Source organism: Pseudonaja textilis, chromosome 4 (assembly GCF_049901715.1).
Source record: "Pseudonaja textilis isolate UNSWEBS1 chromosome 4, rPseTex1.2, whole genome shotgun sequence".
In the NCBI taxonomy this organism is placed as follows: domain Eukaryota; kingdom Metazoa; phylum Chordata; class Lepidosauria; order Squamata; family Elapidae; genus Pseudonaja; species Pseudonaja textilis.
Genome location: NC_141993.1, coordinates 88,002,980 through 88,021,222, shown reverse-complemented (window position 1 = coordinate 88,021,222; position 18,243 = coordinate 88,002,980). Strand labels below are relative to the sequence as shown.

Here is an 18,243-nt window from a genome sequence, read left to right as displayed (position 1 = left end):
CTGTGTAATCCATTTTGTCCCAAACTTTATATTTTAAAATCATAGTGTAACACGTGTCCATGAAATCAATCTAAATACAAAAAAGAATCTTGTTGGATTCTAGTCCAGGATTATGTCTCATTCATATCCTTGCAAGCCCAGCATCAGGATTTTAGCATGAAGAACTCACTCAGTTTTGCTTACAAATAAAGGAATGTCTTCATGAAGGCTTCATACTGTTGAGCATCGTCTCTGGTGCTGTGTAGCCTTTTGCAACTAAAATAAGTGTAATCTTCATGGTTATAAGCAGAGCTGTTGTAATAGATTCTTCAGCAACTATTATTGATTGAAAGATGTCCTAAATCCAAGCAGCAACTTATAGGTAGAGAGCTATAGATGTTTAGAAACACCTATCTAAACATGATGTCACCAATTAGTTGCCTAATCCATGACCATATCTGAAAATGATTCATGGTAAAGTTTTCGCAGGGACAATTAGCCAACTCTGAAGTAACATTAAACCCAAAAAAGATCAGGTGGCTTCAATAGGATCTAATTATCCTTTATGATATTATGTTTTTTTCTTATGGCCTAATACTTTTATTATACTTATTACTCCTTACAATTAAATTACTGATTGCTATGTTGTATCTCATTCTGAGCCCAGCCTGAAAGCTTAATCTTTTTTTTAAAAAAAATTGAAGCTCACATCTGTCCTTGTTCCTGAGCTCCATATGGTTTTTTCTCTCCTTAGGTAAAGAGCAGAACTCTAAGAAGGACTCATGTTTCACTTGGTTCCTAGAATCATTCCACAATTTCCCTTCATGGGACCTTTAATTGGTAATTGGCCCATGTCACAAGGATAAGAATCCTCCAGTTCTCTCCTTGAATTCCCTTCTCAGTTGTAATTAATTTTCTTGTTCACTAAATCTATGAATTGTCCCATTCACCAAAGGGACTGTAGATGTTATGCAATGAGTGACTTTCCCTGACTGATTTTGCCCCTACCCCAGTCCTTGCCATTGATTTAAAAGCAAAAAGAAATAAATCCCTTCCTGTTCTATTCACGGTAAGTGAACCTTGATCATAATACCTTGTTAAAAATACCTTAATATCACAATACCTTGTTAAAAATATACCAGCAGTCATTTGATGAAGCATCAAAAGATGGTTTGCTTTTACTTTCCCATCAGTGGAGTACAGCGATCAGGAGGAAAAGCTAAAGCATCATATAAAGGAAACAACAACGCTAAGACCAATAAGAGAAAGAGCATTCCCAATCAGGGTCGAGGATAACTCACCATGGCCAACTCACCCCATCCACCTTGCCATGGCCAACTTGCTGTGGCCAACTTACTACAGCCAACTCTCCTTGGGCCAACTCACCGTAGAACAAAAGTTATACTAATATAAAAGAAATGATGGAATATTATCACTATCATTAAAAAACGATGTAAAAGGAGGGACAAAGTGAAATGTGCTCACATCAGTTTTAAATAATTAATTTGATTTGTTAAATTGTCCCATAGACAGTTGTCACACAGTGAGTTGGACCAGTTCTACCTCAAACACTATGTGATGAGAGGAAAATTTGGAATGCCTGAATCCTTCAAACTAGGTTGCTCCACATACAGTAGAACCTGTTGGGTATATGGATACTTCAACTGGTTTGGGTTGAATAAATATGTAAACCTAGGATTAAGTGTCTTGTAGCTTTAAGCACAAGAAATTGCAATGTCATTGTGGGTGCGGTTGCAGGCAGCCATAAAGGTAGGAGGGGAAACGTAATAGCCCCGGCTTCTGGATGCAACTGTCTGAGTCCGGCTTCTGGATGCACCTGGTTACTGTTCCTGGTCTGCTGCCTACTGTGTATTGGAACGTCTATCTGCTTACTTTGGAGGCTACTGTGCCAGATACCAAATTCAACTGAACACAAGGACTGTTTACTGGTGAGCTGAGGATTCAGCGTTAGTACTTGAGAGAAAGGTATCTTAAGAAGAAGATATACAAGCAGATAAAGAGATTGTATTTACTGTTTAAAGAGACTTGATAACTGTATGGATAAACTGGATACTGATATATGGACTGAATGACTATTCTTAATATCTGTATGAATTAAATACCTATTTAAACCACAAACAGTGTTTTTGTCTCAAGTGTGTGTATACTCTTGGGCCCAGCCTCTCCCTCATTTGGCTGCCTGGCTTGACTGCTGCTGTGCACTCAGCTCGGGGGTTTATCCCCAAACACTAACATTGGTTATGGGCCCAGCAGTGTGCACAGTCTAGCTAACCAGGATATACCAGTGAGAGTTTGGTCAAGAGTTACACATTACTGTAAAGACAAACTGTTTGTTAAATAGTTATTTTTCTGCAGAGCAATGGCACAAGTTAATTTGCCAAGTCTGTCCATGATATCCAGACTAGATGGAACGAACTATGTTTCATGGTCAATGAAATGTAGTTTACTGCTACGAAGAGAAGGTTTGTGGGACATAATTACAAACCCACCAGATGTATCAAACTTAAATCCTAATGATGAAGAGGATTATAAACTGATACAGGACTATGAAAGAAAGAATGAACAGGCTTTATGCATCATAGGTCTCACCCTGTCTGATCAGCAACTCATTCATATCCGAGGAGTGGAAAATGCTGCAGAATGCTGGGATAATCTTAAAAGGATTTATGTTCGAGACAGTGTAGGAGCTCATATCAATCTTACACGGAAGCTGTTTAGAACACATCTTGAGATAAATGGAGACATGTTAACTCATTTAAACTGTGTGAAAAGCATTTTTCAAGAATTGCAAGAAAAAGAGCTTATATTTAATGAGTTGCAACAAGTATACATAATACTGTCTTCATTGGATCGAAGCTATGATGATTTTGTGACTGCATTGGAAGTATTGCCAAAAGACAGTTTATCAGTAACTGAGATAACCGGCAGGCTATTAGAGGAAGCCAGGAGGAGGAGTGAACGTGAACAGCTGAGGGAAGATAAACATAAGGAAGAGAAATTATCTTCAAAGCCTGAGAGAAACCAGCTGTGTGAAGTAAAGCACCCGGAAGAAGAGAAGTTATCTTCAACGGCATACACAATTAAAAGGTGTTTTAATTGTGGAGGCAGAGGACATTTGGCAAGATTCTGCAGAAAAGGAAAATGCCAGAATGTAAAGAAGCCAAAGAAATCCTTTGAACTGGCCATGTTTAGCAATTGTGATATGAAGAATAATAAGTGCACACTGAAAAGGGATGGCAAAAAGGTAACTGCAGCTTTAAATGGAGCATTATATGTCTTGCATGACAGTAAGAAAGGGGAGGCACAAACTGTATTTAACAATACCAAGCCTCATGATGAATGTATCCATTTATTGCATAGGCGTTTGGGGCATGTAAATTTTAAAATGCTAAAACGTACAGTTGAGTTATCTGAAGGAATAAGGTTAAAGCCCTGTGATAAGTATTTGCGTTGTAATGTCTGTTGTGAAGATAAGAGTAAAATATTGCCTGCAAATAGGCTAAATGGTTTCAAAACTAAAGAACCTTTAGAGGTAGTATTTGCAGACATTATAGGTCCAAAGAAACCCAGTATGGGGAGTGCTCGATATATACTGAGCATTATGGATCATTACTCTAGATATGAGTTTTGCTACTTAATGAAAAGCAAAACTGAAACATATCAACATTTCTTCAACTGGTTAAAGTTTGCAGAAAGGAAAAGCAAATGGCAACTGATAACCTTGGTGACAGATAATGGCACGGAATTTGTCAATAGCAAATTCCAGAGTAGGTTAAAGGCAGCTGGAATAGCTCATAAGACATCTGCACCATACAGACCACAACACAATGCATATGTTGAAAGGCGAGGCCAAACATTGCAGGCGATGACCCGTACTATGTTAACTGATTCTGGATTACCTGATACTTTGTGGGGGGAGGCAACAATGTGTGCTAATCATTTATTAAACAATGTGGTTAACTCAACCACTGGTGAAATACCATTCACCATGTGGCATGGCAGGAAGCCTGATCTGAGTTACCTGCACACATTTGGTGCACCAGCATGGGTGCATATCCCTACACAACTCAGGCGTAAAGGGCAACACAGAGCTAAACAATTTTTCTTCGTTGGTTACCAAGCTAACCATAGGGCATATAGATTTTGGGAGAAAGGCACATCTAGAGTGTTATGTAGTGCCAATGCCCAATTTCTAGAGCACGTAGGATGGGATAAGTTAGAGCAGGATAGCAATAACGAGGTGATTATTGAATCATATAGAAATCCCATTAAGTATCCCTGTAACTTTAAGAAAGATGTAAAGCAAGAAGTACAGGAAGAAGTACAGCCCCTAGAGGAAGAAATAGTTAAAGATGAGGAACCGGTAGCAACTCAACCAAGCCCAATAATACCCAGAAGGACTACACGTATTTCTAGACCGCCTGATAGATACCAGGCTAATACAGTGTGTCAGGAAAATAGAATCCCAAATACTGTGGATGAGATTAAAAGATATCCTTCTAAAGAGAAAGAAAAATGGTATGCAGCAATTAATAAGGAATTGAAGTCTTTGAAGGATATGAAGGTGTATGAAAACGTGAGATTACCTAGTAATGAAAAACCCATTGGCTGCAGATGGATTTTTAAAATAAAAACAGATAAGAATGGAAACACAATCCATAAGGCAAGGTTAGTAGCCCAAGGTTTTAGACAAAGTGCAAAAGACTATGATGAAGTATTTGCACCTAGTCTGAAAGCAGCAACTTTAAGGGCAGCATTAGTGTGGGCAGCAAGCAAGCAATATATAGTTAACCATTTAGATGTGGAAACTGCTTACTTGCATGCTCCACTAAGACATACTGTGTATATGAAAGGGCCTAATGGATTTAAAGGAGACAATAATAATGATAATGATTGTTGGTTGTTAAAGAAGAGCCTTTATGGTCTTAAACAATCGGGCTACGAATGGAACCAGTATATTGTGAAGGAACTGACCAATATAGGATTTAAAGCTGGTTTAGCTGACCCATGTCTATTTAAGAGAGAAAAGAATGGGAAGATATCATTATTATTGTTGTTTACTGATGATATTGCTCTGATAACTAAGACTAATGATGAAGCAAATGAAATAATAACATCATTAGCCAAGAAAGTAAAAATCAAGCAATTAGGGGAGATAAAGAGATATCTAGGATTGAATATATTCAGAACAAAGAAAGGGTTTAAGATATCTCAAGAAGATAAGATATCTAAATTGCTAGTAGATTATAAAATGGAACTTTGTAAGCCTGCAAAGACTCCAATGAGTCAGGATATTTGCAAAATGGATACACAAAGTCCCAAATGTGATAAGGAACTGTATCAATCTTTGATTGGTAGCTTATCATATATTAGCAATTGGTAAAGGCCAGATATTGCTTTTAGTATTAATCAGCTGGCTCGACACAATAATGACCCACTTCAATGTCACTGGATAGCATTGAAAAGAATCCTAAGATATCTTAAAGGTACATTACACTATGCACTGTATTTAGAACCAGAAGGTGATCTCATATTGAGTGCTTATGCAGATGCTAGTTTTGCAGCAGAAAGAGATACTAGAAAGTCGACTTCAGGAACAGCCATAATGCTGGGTAAGACGTTAATAGGCTGGAAGTCAATAAGGCAAAAGCATATAAGTTTGTCTACGATGGAGGCAGAATTCTCCTGTTTATCACTATTATGTACTGAGTTGATTATGTACAAACAAATGTTGAAGGATATGGGTATAACTGTAAATTACCCTGTAGTTGTACATGAAGATAATCAGGCAGCAATTAAAATGGCCACTAATATTGCAGTTAAAACGAGAAGTAAACATACAGATTTGAGATATTTTAATGTAAGAGAATCTGTACAGAGTAAATTGATACAGCTTGAGTACTGCATGTCGGAGGACAATGTAGCTGATCATTTTACTAAAGCCCAAGGTGCTATTAAGCATCTAGAGAATTGTGAAAAATATGAGTTCAGATTGTGAAGGCATTACATATTTATATCACCCAAAAGGGGAGAATGTTGGGTATATGGATACTCCAACTGGTTTGGGTTGAATAAATATGTAAACCTAGGATTAAGTGTCTTGTAGCTTTAAGCACAAGAAACTGCAATGTCATTGTGGGTGCGGTTGCAGGCAGCCATAAAGGTAGGAGGGGAAACGTAATAGCCCCGGCTTCTGGATGCAACTGTCTGAGTCCGGCTTCTGGATGCACCTGGTTACTGTTCCTGGTCTGCTGCCTACTGTGTATTGGAACGTCTATCTGCTTACTTTGGAGGCTACTGTGCCAGATACCAAATTCAACTGAACACAAGGACTGTTTACTGGTGAGCTGAGGATTCAGCGTTAGTACTTGAGAGAAAGGTATCTTAAGAAGAAGATATACAAGCAGATAAAGAGATTGTATTTACTGTTTAAAGAGACTTGATAACTGTATGGATAAACTGGATACTGATATATGGACTGAATGACTATTCTTAATATCTGTATGAATTAAATACCTATTTAAACCACAAACAGTGTTTTTGTCTCAAGTGTGTGTATACTCTTGGGCCCAGCCTCTCCCTCATTTGGCTGCCTGGCTTGACTGCTGGTGTGCACTCAGCTCGGGGGTTTATCCCCAAACACTAACAGAACCTCTGGTCACAAAGGCTTCCATTCACGACCAAATCAGGTGACAACCAAAATTGTTTACCTCTGGTCGCAAATGGGTGCTCAGGTGGTGTCCAAACACAGCCACAGGGATTTGCCCTTCTGCACCATGCCATTTTTTTTTTACACATATACACTTCTGGTGACAACCAAATTGGGCGATGACCGAATTCATAGAATAGATTATGATCGCTACCTGAGTTCCTACTGTATATCTCTTAACCGAGTTAACATGGGTCATTAGAATACCAAAGAGAGAGATTGTTTTATCCTTAAATCAACATCCTGACAGTCCGACCAATTCAGTGGAACACCTGCCTCCAGAAGATGTGAATGCTCCAATACTGGAGATTTTGAAACAGAGATTAGGCAATCATTTGTCTGAAATAGTATAGGGTTTCCTGCCTGAGCAGGTGGTTGGAGCAGGAGACCTCCAAAGTCCCTTCCAATGCTGTTATTCTAATTCTAATCTCAGTTTATGTTTGAGGAACTATAACCTCCCAGATGTCGATGGATTATAAATTCCAGGAGTCTCTACTGTTTATTATATTACCTGGGGCTTCATTGCCCACCGTTTTGATTTTTTTCTATTTTTTTCATGCTGAAATTTGCTCTTCTATATGTAATTGAGGCCAAAAACAAGTAATAAATCTGAAAGGTAGATTTCCGCACTGAAACTGTTAGATGTTTCAGATTTGTACCAGTTTCCAATTTTTAATTCCTTGGTGAATATTTTACTGAGGATTCAAAGAAGGGTCTCGGTTTGTTTATTTAGCACATGGAGACTTTCTCTACATATATTCTTTGCTTTCCTGTAATCCTGGTGATTTCATACACCTGCATATAGAATCAAGAATCTGCACTGGAAAATTATTATGAAGAGTAGATTTCAAATAATTTCTGTGCTTTTAGAACCTGGATGTTGAGATGATTGGTCAGGAGGTGATGGGTTTCAGAGACCAGTCATTGTGCAGAGTGCCAAGTTGTCTGACTGCCCGAGCAGTGTTTATTCTTTTATACCATTTTTACAAGCAAGGAAGAGTAACATAGATACAGCATTTGGATTGGAGAATAGATGCCACATGGGTGAAACCTCCCAATCTATCCTTAAGAATAGTGGTGATATTAGTAAAATGAGATCATCTGTAAGTCCGGAAAGTCCAGGACTTTCCAACCCAAGATAGAGAATGAGATCATGCAAATAACAAAGAGGCCCATATAGATTAAATGCTGCAATTTGCTGCTAGCGCCATGTACAGGACCTCAATAGCTACTACAAGAAGGGGCAATGCCCACATCAGAGTAGCCAGGGTTGTGTCTGTTCCAGCAGAAAAAAAAGTCTAAAATACACTGATCCAGGTTCTCTTCATTGTAGATAAAATTGCAATCATCCCCATATTGATGTTTAAAATAGAAAATTACAATGAATTCTGTCCGGCTTTTCTGTCATTATTTTTGCTTCTGTATCTCAAGTCTAAAGAATAAATACATTCCTGGTGGCTATAGGTTCCTATGAAGCCACCAGGAAGAGTAAAAATGAAAGTGGTAGGGACTTCTGGTGATGTTGTGGCATGAGTATATTTTATATCTTTCTTTTCTTTTACTCTTTACATATATCTGATTGACTATAGATTAATGATCTTAGTATATTGATTAATATAAAGATGAGATAATTAATTGTTCTTTCCCTCTCTTTCTCCTACCCTCCTTATATTAAATACCGTGAAATACACACACACACACACACACATATATATGTATATGAAATTTAAATTTTTATTATATATTTAAGATAATATTAACTGAAATATAGCAATTAATTAAAAGATGTAATTGGGGTTATAATATTGTTATATACTTAAACATATTTGAATGATTTTTTGATCTGTTAGATGATTTAAGAATTGATGATTTATTGAATTCATTAAGACTAGATACAATGCTAATAGAACGTGAGGTGAACAATTAGTGTAATAACGAGTAAAGTGGGCTGGAAAGTTTGAAAATATAGATAAGTAACTATTAAGAATCTCCTCGCCTAATGGTGCTAAGAAATTAGACCAAGCAGATAAACAGTAATATAAAAGCTTAGAGAATTGAGAAAATCGAATTGTAAAACACAGATAAAGTTGATGGTAGTAGGCAATATAGCTAGGATAGTGGAAAAACAACAAAGAATTATTAAAGATATGACCAGCACATCTACCACCATTACTAAAGTAGAAAGAAAGAAAACTGACACCAGCAATAACACCATCCACCCCCACAGCAACATCGACCCAAAAAGCAATTGAAGGCACCAGAAAAATCCAAACCAGCACACAATTGGTTCAAACCACATTATTAACTATCCAAAGCATGATGTTGACATTGCAGGAATCGATGTCCAAAAACCATACAGAAAGCAAAGTAGAAAGAGAAATAATGAAAGAAAAATTAAAAAATGAGTTGGGAAAATGAAAAGTAAAGTCAAAAATTTGGATGGAAAGATAGGCCAGATCCAATAATTGATTAAAATAAATGAACAGAAGATTAAAGTGATTGAAAAATAAGCTAATCAAATGGAAAAGAAGTTGGAAGGCACGGAACAAACAATTAAGGAACAGAATAAAGAGACCAATGAGACCCTGATTCATCTTGAGATGGACAAGGCCTCCTATTATCTTAGATTCCAGAACGTGGAGGAAGAGAGGGCAGAGAACTTACCGTTGGTGATGGCGGAGAGGTTGGTGGAACTTTTGAACAGAGATAGCGATGAGATGGTGAATGAGCTGGACAATGTATACAGAGTGTACACAAGTTACACGAGACAGCATGGACTCCCCAGACAAGTGCATATTAGATTTGCAAGGAGGCGAGTGAAGGATATAATTTATAGAGTTACGAGAGATGAAGGAATAAAATACAAAGATAGAGAAGTGATTGTCCTAAAACAGGTGCCGAGGACAATTCGCGAACAAAGGAAAGACTATCGATTTCTCATGAATTACCTAAACAACAACAACAAAATCTTTTAGATGGATTAGCCCAGGGGGTATACTAGCAATATGGAAGGAAAAAAGGGTAAGAATAGATAACCTCTCATGCCCCTGGTGGAGACTGATTCTGAGGAAGAGGAGGAACAGCCAACAGGGAGTGGGAGTGTGGCTCCAGAGGTGGTGGAGGAGGCTGGGGAAGAGCAGAGGCCAGCTGAGCCTCTGCCCTTCCCCAGAGGAGGATCCAGGCCCATCCCCTATCCATCCTAGGTTATGCCGGGAGGAGAGGATCAGGGAAATGCGAGGTCTACTCAGGAGGAGATTACCATGATCCTCCTTGTGCCTTGCAGCTGGGAAATATGTAACTGCATAGTCAGAATTTCTGGAGTCAAAGTTTAATGTTTTCTTTGAATTGAGGTTTATCTTTGCTGGCATTCTTCCCATGGACTCTCCTTGTTTATCTTCCAGGAATGAATGATTAATTATCTTGGCTTGCTTCAGAGCTCTCGTCAATGCGGCTTGTTTTGGTTTTCTTTTTGTCTCATTATTTACTTTTGTGACTTTAAACTGTGCCTAATAAAACAGTGAAGTTAAGTTGAAGGCATTACCGGACTTTACTGTATGTTTTGGGTTTGGGGTTAATTTGAGAGATTATGGGTCATCACATAACCTAACCAAAGCTCAAGAATTCTTTGACCAAATACGAGGAATAGAGGAAGAACTGAGCAGCAGAGACGATCATGAAATTCCAAGCCAAGAAGAGCTACAATCTAAAAGCAGGGGGAGGGAGAAGGAGAGGGAAGGAGATGAGGAGACATTGGGAAGAGAAGAAATAGGAGTGAGGACGAGAAGTCAAATGATCGGTAAAAATATTGAGAGATAGAAGAAAGAAAGGAGTGAATTTGATATCTATAAATATGGGTTAAATGACCCTGCTAAGAGAAAAAGAATATTTTTTAAGTTAGAAAAACAAAAAGTGGATATAATATGTATTCATGAGGTTCATATAAAGAAGAGAGATAAAGGGTACTTATTAAATAAAAAGTTGGGGAAAATGTATGCAACATTGATGGAAGAGAAAAAAAGAGGGGTAGTATTATATATAAAAGAAGATATAGCCTCAGAATTGATTTATAAAGATGAATTGGGAAGAATAGTAATGGTAGAGGTGGTAATGTAAAATACAAAGACACTATTAGTGGGGATATATGCCCCTAACAAAAACCAGAGTGAATTTTACAAAAGCTTATATGAGAAACTAATAGAATTTGGAAACCCAATAATTTGTATTCTAGGAGAGTATAACGCAATAACAGATAATAGACAAGGTTATGCTTGAGAACAAAGACAATATAAGAAACGGAATACATTGCCTAAGAAATTTATAGAGATGGTCGAAGAATTAAAATTAGTGGATGCATGGAGAAAAAGGAACCCAGGAATATCACAGTTCACTTTCTACTCCAGCCCACACAAATCATGGTCCAAGATAGATATGGCCTGGGTAAATAGCGAGCTATACAAAGAGATTCAGGACATAAAAAATTTGGCTAACATTCCTGAAACAGATTGAAAAGGACTTGGAAAATTGGAATAAGATGCAAATTTCATTATTAGGTAGAATAGCAACAATCAAAATGAATGTTCTACCTAAAATATTATATTTGTTTCAAACAATTCCGATATTCCCGACAATTTCTTTTAAAGATTTAGATAAAATTGTGATGAAATTTATCTGGGCAAAGAAAAAAACAAGGATTAATAAAAACTTATTTACAAGATAATAAAAGCAGGGGTGGATTTGGACCTGTCTGGGAGCATATTATAGAGCAGCGGATAAAAGTGTGGGTGTGGATAAAAGAGTGGATTGATTTAAGGAATAATAGGATTTTACATTGGAGGGACATGATTTACAGCTAGGTTGGCATGCATTTTTATGGAACTTGAATAGTAAAAATAATCTATATTTTACTAGATATGTATTCTGAAAATCTTTAATTAAAATTTGGAGTGATTTAAGAAAGAATCATTATACTAAAATCCCGAGGTGGTTTTCAACGATGGAGGCAATGTTTCACTTAAAGACGATGGACATCAGTTAAAAATTTAAATATTACCAAATATTAGATAGCGAGGGAAGAATTAAAACAAAACAGGAATTCAAATCACAAGAGATAGTTATTGATAATTGGTCATATTTTCAAATAAAACTGAGATATAACAAAGACGTAAAGGAATATGGAATTGAGGTAAAAGACACATATTTAGATAAAATACTTTTAAACCCTGAGAAAAGTTTGATTTCCAAATTATATAATTATTTACTAGAATATGAAATGGCCGAGAAAATTATGAAAGGTCCTATGTTAGCTTGGGAAAAAAACTTTGGTTGCCTGGGAAGAAATCTGGCAGAAAAACCTGACACTAACCAAATCAGTAGCAGACAAGGAGAATCTATAGAAAATGATATACAGATGGCATCTGGCACCCACTAGATTGGCCAAAATATTTCTGACAGCCAATCCTTGCTGTTTGAAATGTAAAGGGAAATTTGGTACATATTTTCATTCATGGTGGACTTGTCCAGAGATAAAAAAATATTGGTTAAAAATAAAAACGTGGATAGAAGAAATTACAGAGTGTGGGTTGGAATGAAAACCGGAATTATTTTTGTTGGGAATGATGAAAGGGGACTACCCCGCTAAAATAAAATATCTGACCATCCATTTATTAAATGCGGCACGTATTTCACTAGCACAATATTGGAAAAACCCAAATGTACCACCAATACAGGTTGCTATTCAGAAAAAATATGAGTGTGCCCAATTGGAGAGGCTTACGCTTAAAATTAATGGGATGGAGGATACAGATTACTACCAAATATGGGAAAAATGGTATAAGTGGGTAGACAATAGAAGGGGAAACATGTAAATGAACCTAAGATACAAATTATATTCAGCAGTTTATATTATATTAAATATATAAAACAATTAAAGGTTTTAAACCTTCTTTTTTCTCTGTTACTACTACTATTATTATTATTACTATTATTATCATTAGCCATTTATAATATTTGTTTGTTTACTAGTTAAAAAACATGAATGTATTTGTAACAGAAGAGTAGTTATAAACCAAAGTGAAAATAAATAGAGTATATTGTGAATTATTTAGCACTTAGGATGTGATAATGAGTGAAGATGTGACTAGTACTAGCCAATAATGATTTTTAGGACTTATCAAATTCGATAACCAATGTAAAGAATTATGTGTTATTCACATATTATTGTTTCTGTATTTTTGAAATTGTACGTTTTTAAATTTGTAAATAAAATTGTTTTTAAACCTTAAAAAAAATAAAAGTGGTAGATTCACACTTAGACACTATTTTAAAGTAGACAAGATGAAAGACAGCCTCTTTTAATGCGTTTTATTTTCATTGATAATTGATTACCGCAGGAAATGTTTGCATGTGGTGATTAATCTTTACTTAATAAAGTGAATCACAAAAGTTCAGAAGAATTCTGAATTACCAGCATTCCTCAAATTACTAGATTTACCACATGCATTCATACTTTTAAAGACATGTCCAAAGTGATGCATGATTTGATTGCTTATTGTACTCTACGACTATTATTAAGTGTTGTACCTTATGATTCTTGACTCTTGATGAATATATCTTTTCTTTTATGTACACTGAGAGCATTTGCACCAAGACAAATTCCTCGTGCATCCAATCACACTTGGCCAATAAAGAATTCTATTCTATTCTATTCTATTCTATTCTATTCTATTCTATTCTATTCTATTCTATTCTATTCTATTCTATTCTATTCTATATGACTGCTCTAACTATCAGATTTTGTGGCTATGATGCCATACCACAACAATTGATGCAATTTTTAGCATACAGGTAGTCCTCAAGCTATAATCATTTATTTGGTGAGCGTTCAAAGTTTCAGTGACACTGAAAAAAGTGATTTATAACAGGTTTTCATAGCATTGCAGTATCCCCATGGTCACGTGACCAAAATTCAGGTGTTTAGCAACTGGCATGTACTAATTGCATTATCCTGGAGTCATGTAATCACCATTCTTAACCCTCCCCAGCTGGCCTCTGACAAGCAAAGTCAATGGGGAAAGCCAGATTTGCTTAACAATCACACGACTTACTTAACAACTGCAATGATACGCTTAACAGCTATGGCAAGAAAGGTCATTAAATGGGGCAAAATTCACTTAACTGCAGCAGAAATTTTGGTCTCAGTTGTGGTTGTAATTCAAGGACTACCTGTGCTGGATTCTTGTGAAACAACATTAACCATGCACCAAACCAGTGCAACTTGGTGAAGAATTGGGAGACAAGTAATACAATACAGGCCATTTGTCTCATGACAGAGAAGCATCTTGAGAAGCAAACCACCTGCCACGGATATGGCAATCACTGAGGTAGAAAAAGCATTTGAACAACTCCCACATGACCTATTTCTTTCTCAACCACAAATGGTCCAATTCTCACCATTGCTCTTTTTACTCAGTGTGTACATTGTAACCAGAAACCTTCAATTATAACAACCATGGATGCAATTATATGCTGCTGAACATGAAGCACCCTTGAACCCTTAATACAAGGGTGGAAAGCCTGCCTTAATGGTTTAGGAATGAGGGCCAGTATTAAAAAGATTCTATATCTTGAATGTAGTGACCAGAACAATGGTACACTCAAGGCTGACAATGTCAGTTTGTAAATAAAGTGACCCAGCACAAAGTAATTTCAAATCGATAAAAGTTGTTTCCAAAAAAAAATCAAGCTTTTTCTGAAAACTTTAGAAAGGAGGACCTTTTATCCTTGTTTCAAACATTTTACTTTTTTACTGATGTTCAAAGCTGTAAAAGTATCTCTTGGGGAATTACACAGCAGCTATCTAGATGAAAGAGGCACTAACATAAAAGTGGAGTCTTTTATATATATATATATAAAACATTCAACATTCCAGAAAAAAAAAAACCACAAGATAGTCAGGAACACAGAAACATCATGAGGTAAATTTTGCAAAACACAGAACACAGAAGAAAAAAGGCGGGAAAAATGGGAAACTCCCCCTTTATACTGATGGCAACCAATCAGAGCATAGATTGCCTCATGCAATCTAACTAACCCTCTAAGCAACTACAATTGTCTGTTCTGGCCTATTGTACACTTCACTGTTCCAGTACTAAATTCAATATCCTAGCATTATCTGTCCTTTAACCAATTTTTCAGGGAAATTATTCATTTAAGTATGAATTAATCAAAAGTCCCTGTTAATTCTTCTCCTTCTTCATGGAATTTCTTTAGAAAAAGGGGAAAGAAGTGATAGGCACCCATGAGAGGATGACAAAAGAAAATAAATCTAACTTGCCACACAAAGAATCTCCCTTGTCTAATGAGAGTTTAAGATTACAGAGGTACAATTTAACTCTTATTCAGAAGCAATTCAGGATAGGAGATGAATGAAAAAGAAAATCCAGTGAAGGCAGTAGCCCCTCCTGTTTACTTATGACATTAGGAACTGCATTTATTACTGAAAGTAATGGGTCCACTGGCTGCCCTGCAAATGAAAATATTTCATAATCAATTATTAAAGAACAGGACTTCTAAGGGGATGAGAAAAGAGAATTGGCAACCAATTGTTTAAATTTTAAAAAAATTAAACAAATGCATATTTTTTATTCAAAATACACAGAATGGAAAAAAATCAGCAGATGTGGGCTTGAGTCATTACCCCGAATTACATACCTTTTGTTTGCCCAAAGCTACATCTTCTATCTGATGCTCAATGCTATTCTTCCTCAGGCCCATCTTCTGCAGAGAAGTGATGCCAATGCTTCGCTGCTCTTTCCAGATGTGGCTATTGGAGAAAACAATTCGTGAAGGCATCAGCAAGCAAAGATAAATGATTCCTTATAACGTTCATATTGAAAAAAACAGTTAGGCCTGGTCTTCCAAACGTCTTTCTGGATTTCAGGTAGGACTATCAAAACCCTGTGACATTTTGCATTTTATGATTCTGGCCATGTTATTTTAAAAAAATATCCATTTTGGGAATCACAAGGACACTGGATGACATATGTGGTATAGTGACCAGAGGAGCATTGCTGACCAATCTCTTTCTTAGATGTCCAGAATCCTTATATTAAAAGGTGTCCCTTCAGATTTACTCTGCTAGTCATAGCCCACTTTAGGGGGAGTGCTCATCTCCATTTCTAAGCCATTGAGCCAACCCTATCCAAAGACATTTCTGGAGTCATGTGGTTTGCATGACCTCAGGCCACACTGCAATGCATGTGACAAAACATGGACTGCTGTTGTCTTCCCACCAAAGTGGTACCTATACTTTCAAATGGCTAGCTTGGCAGGAGCTGAGGCAAGTGATGAGTGTTGGCTCCTTCATGTGATGGTAGGACTCAAACTGCCAGAGCAAAGACCTTCTCTGTTAAACAAGCCTCAGACCGGGGTATTAATTGTCCTTAAAAACCAAAGTATCCACGTTTTGATCTTTTATCCAGCTGCACAGAGTACATCTGTTCTTTGTTATGGGGTCTAATTTTAATGGTCTTCTGACCATTCTGGAACTCCATGATGAATTGCCTAATGCAGGAACTGATGTTTCTTCTATCATGTTTCATTATAGTCATCAACATACTACCCCAATTAGGACCACAATTGTTAAGCAAGGTGGTTGTTAAAAGAGTCATGTCCAATTTTATGGTTTTTTAAAAAATAAGGTTGTTAAGCGAAGTCATTCTTTTTCAGGCCATTGTAACTTTGAATGGTCATTAAACAAATGGATGTAAGTGGAGAACGACTATAGTTGTTCCCTCCTAAAACTCTCTTTGTGCAGAAAATAGCCCATCAGCAAGGAAATGTGAAAGAAGATTTGTGATGGATGAAACTTATTTGCCTGTTGAATCTTGGTATCTTGTAGTTATGCTTATTATTTAGCATATTATTATTCCATACATAGGAACAGCTTTTAGGGATAGTGCTTTAAATCTGTTGGTGTGGTTAGCTATTGGTCAAACTGTTTTGTTAAATCTGTTTATGAGCCATGGTGGTGCAGTGGTTAGAATGCAGTATTGCAGGCTCACCGCCAGCAGTTCGATTCTGACCAGTTCGTGGTTGATTCAGCGTTCCATTCTTCTGAGGTCGGTAAAATGAGGACCAGATTGTTGGGGCAATATGCTGGCTCCATAAACCATTCACAGAGGAGTATAAAAGCACTATAAAGAGGTATATAAGTCTAAGTGCTAAGTGCTTGCTTTTGCTAAACAGAAAGAACGCCACTTTGAGCAACCATCTGTTTCCTGCTCAGGAATGCCTGACCAGAAAGGTGATCCTTGCATAGGAAGGTTTTTAGGAAAAATGCTGTTGGTAATATTGTTAAAGTGTTAGCCTACATTATAACCTTTCATTTATAACCTTTAGCAATAGCAATAGCACTCAGGTTTATATACTACTCCATAGCAATTTACCACACGCTGGGAGTGATATACAATGTCAGCACATTGCCTCCAACCATTTGGTTCCTCTTTAAGCTGGCTGTGGACAGAGTTTTCCTCCAATACTGCATTCTAACCACTGCGCTCCCACGGTTCAAGCTTTAGCTGAACTAAGCCACCCTTTATTATAAGTTGGGTGGCATATTAATTAATTATAAATCATCAGGGCATACATCGTCAGGGTCATAGTAAGACTATTTTAATTAAAACAGTCTTTCTATGAGCCTGACGATGTATGCAAGACTCTGCTTTTAATGAACATTTTATATTCACAATATGTATTTCCATGCTTGGTATCCTGGCAATGTATGCTTTTCAAAATTGTGAAAAAGGGAGTTCACACCAAGCAGAGGTATGCCCATTTGGAACCTGTTTCTGGGTAGACCTTTTGTTGTGTTTCATTGTACCTGAATTTTTGGAGACAACAATAGCTTTTCATATCTATTATAACTAAAGCTGTGCCTTTCATGCCTTTGCTATCAGCACCAGCAACGGAGAAGGATTTGCTGGTATACATTCAGAACCAGATAGGACTGGAAGCTCTGCATGACGGAGAACCCTGCAATCATTAATATGATGTATCTAGAATATAAGTCTGTGTTCCAGATCCATCAGTAAGAAGCTGTAATTAGACTACTTTTCTTTAGATTTAGCTAATAATTCTCCCCAACACCAGAGATTTTTGTGCAATCTTGTAGATATATTGCAAAACTCTACTGATTACAATCAAAATGTAATTAATATTTCTCTATAAGTTTAAACTTGCTAGCCCAAGAGGAATTTCAGACTCTCGTGATTTTCAAACTAGAAGGAATTTAGATTCCTTGATTTTCTATTCAATTCATGATGACTTCAGAACTCAAGGATGAGCATGGTGGGAATCTATAAGTTATCAGCTGCTTTGGGCTGTTTTAGATGTATCTAATCCGAAGGGCAGAAACTCTTCTCTTTCAACGAACTTCCCATCCTTATCTAAAAAGTGATTTGGGTTGAATTCTTCAGGTGTCTCCCATTGTTCAGGATCAAGAAGAGCAGAATGCAGGTCTGGAAAAATAATGGTCC

General features: G+C 36.8%; 2 protein-coding genes across 2 annotated transcripts in view; one reads left to right on the top strand and one right to left on the bottom strand.

The window, feature by feature from the left end:
• The window catches only part of LOC148125933 (uncharacterized), a 5,440-nt gene extending 4,624 nt beyond the window's left edge, over positions 1 to 816 (top strand). Inside the window, exon 5 of the mRNA XM_087932078.1 lies at positions 734 to 816. Within this exon, the coding sequence (XP_087788204.1) occupies positions 734 to 816 (83 nt within the window). The remainder of the gene's footprint in view (positions 1 to 733) is intronic.
• The window catches only part of LOC113454783 (cytochrome P450 2D20-like), an 80,979-nt gene that overhangs the window by 46,031 nt on the left and 16,705 nt on the right, over positions 1 to 18,243 (bottom strand). The gene's annotated exons all lie outside the window — the stretch shown is intronic.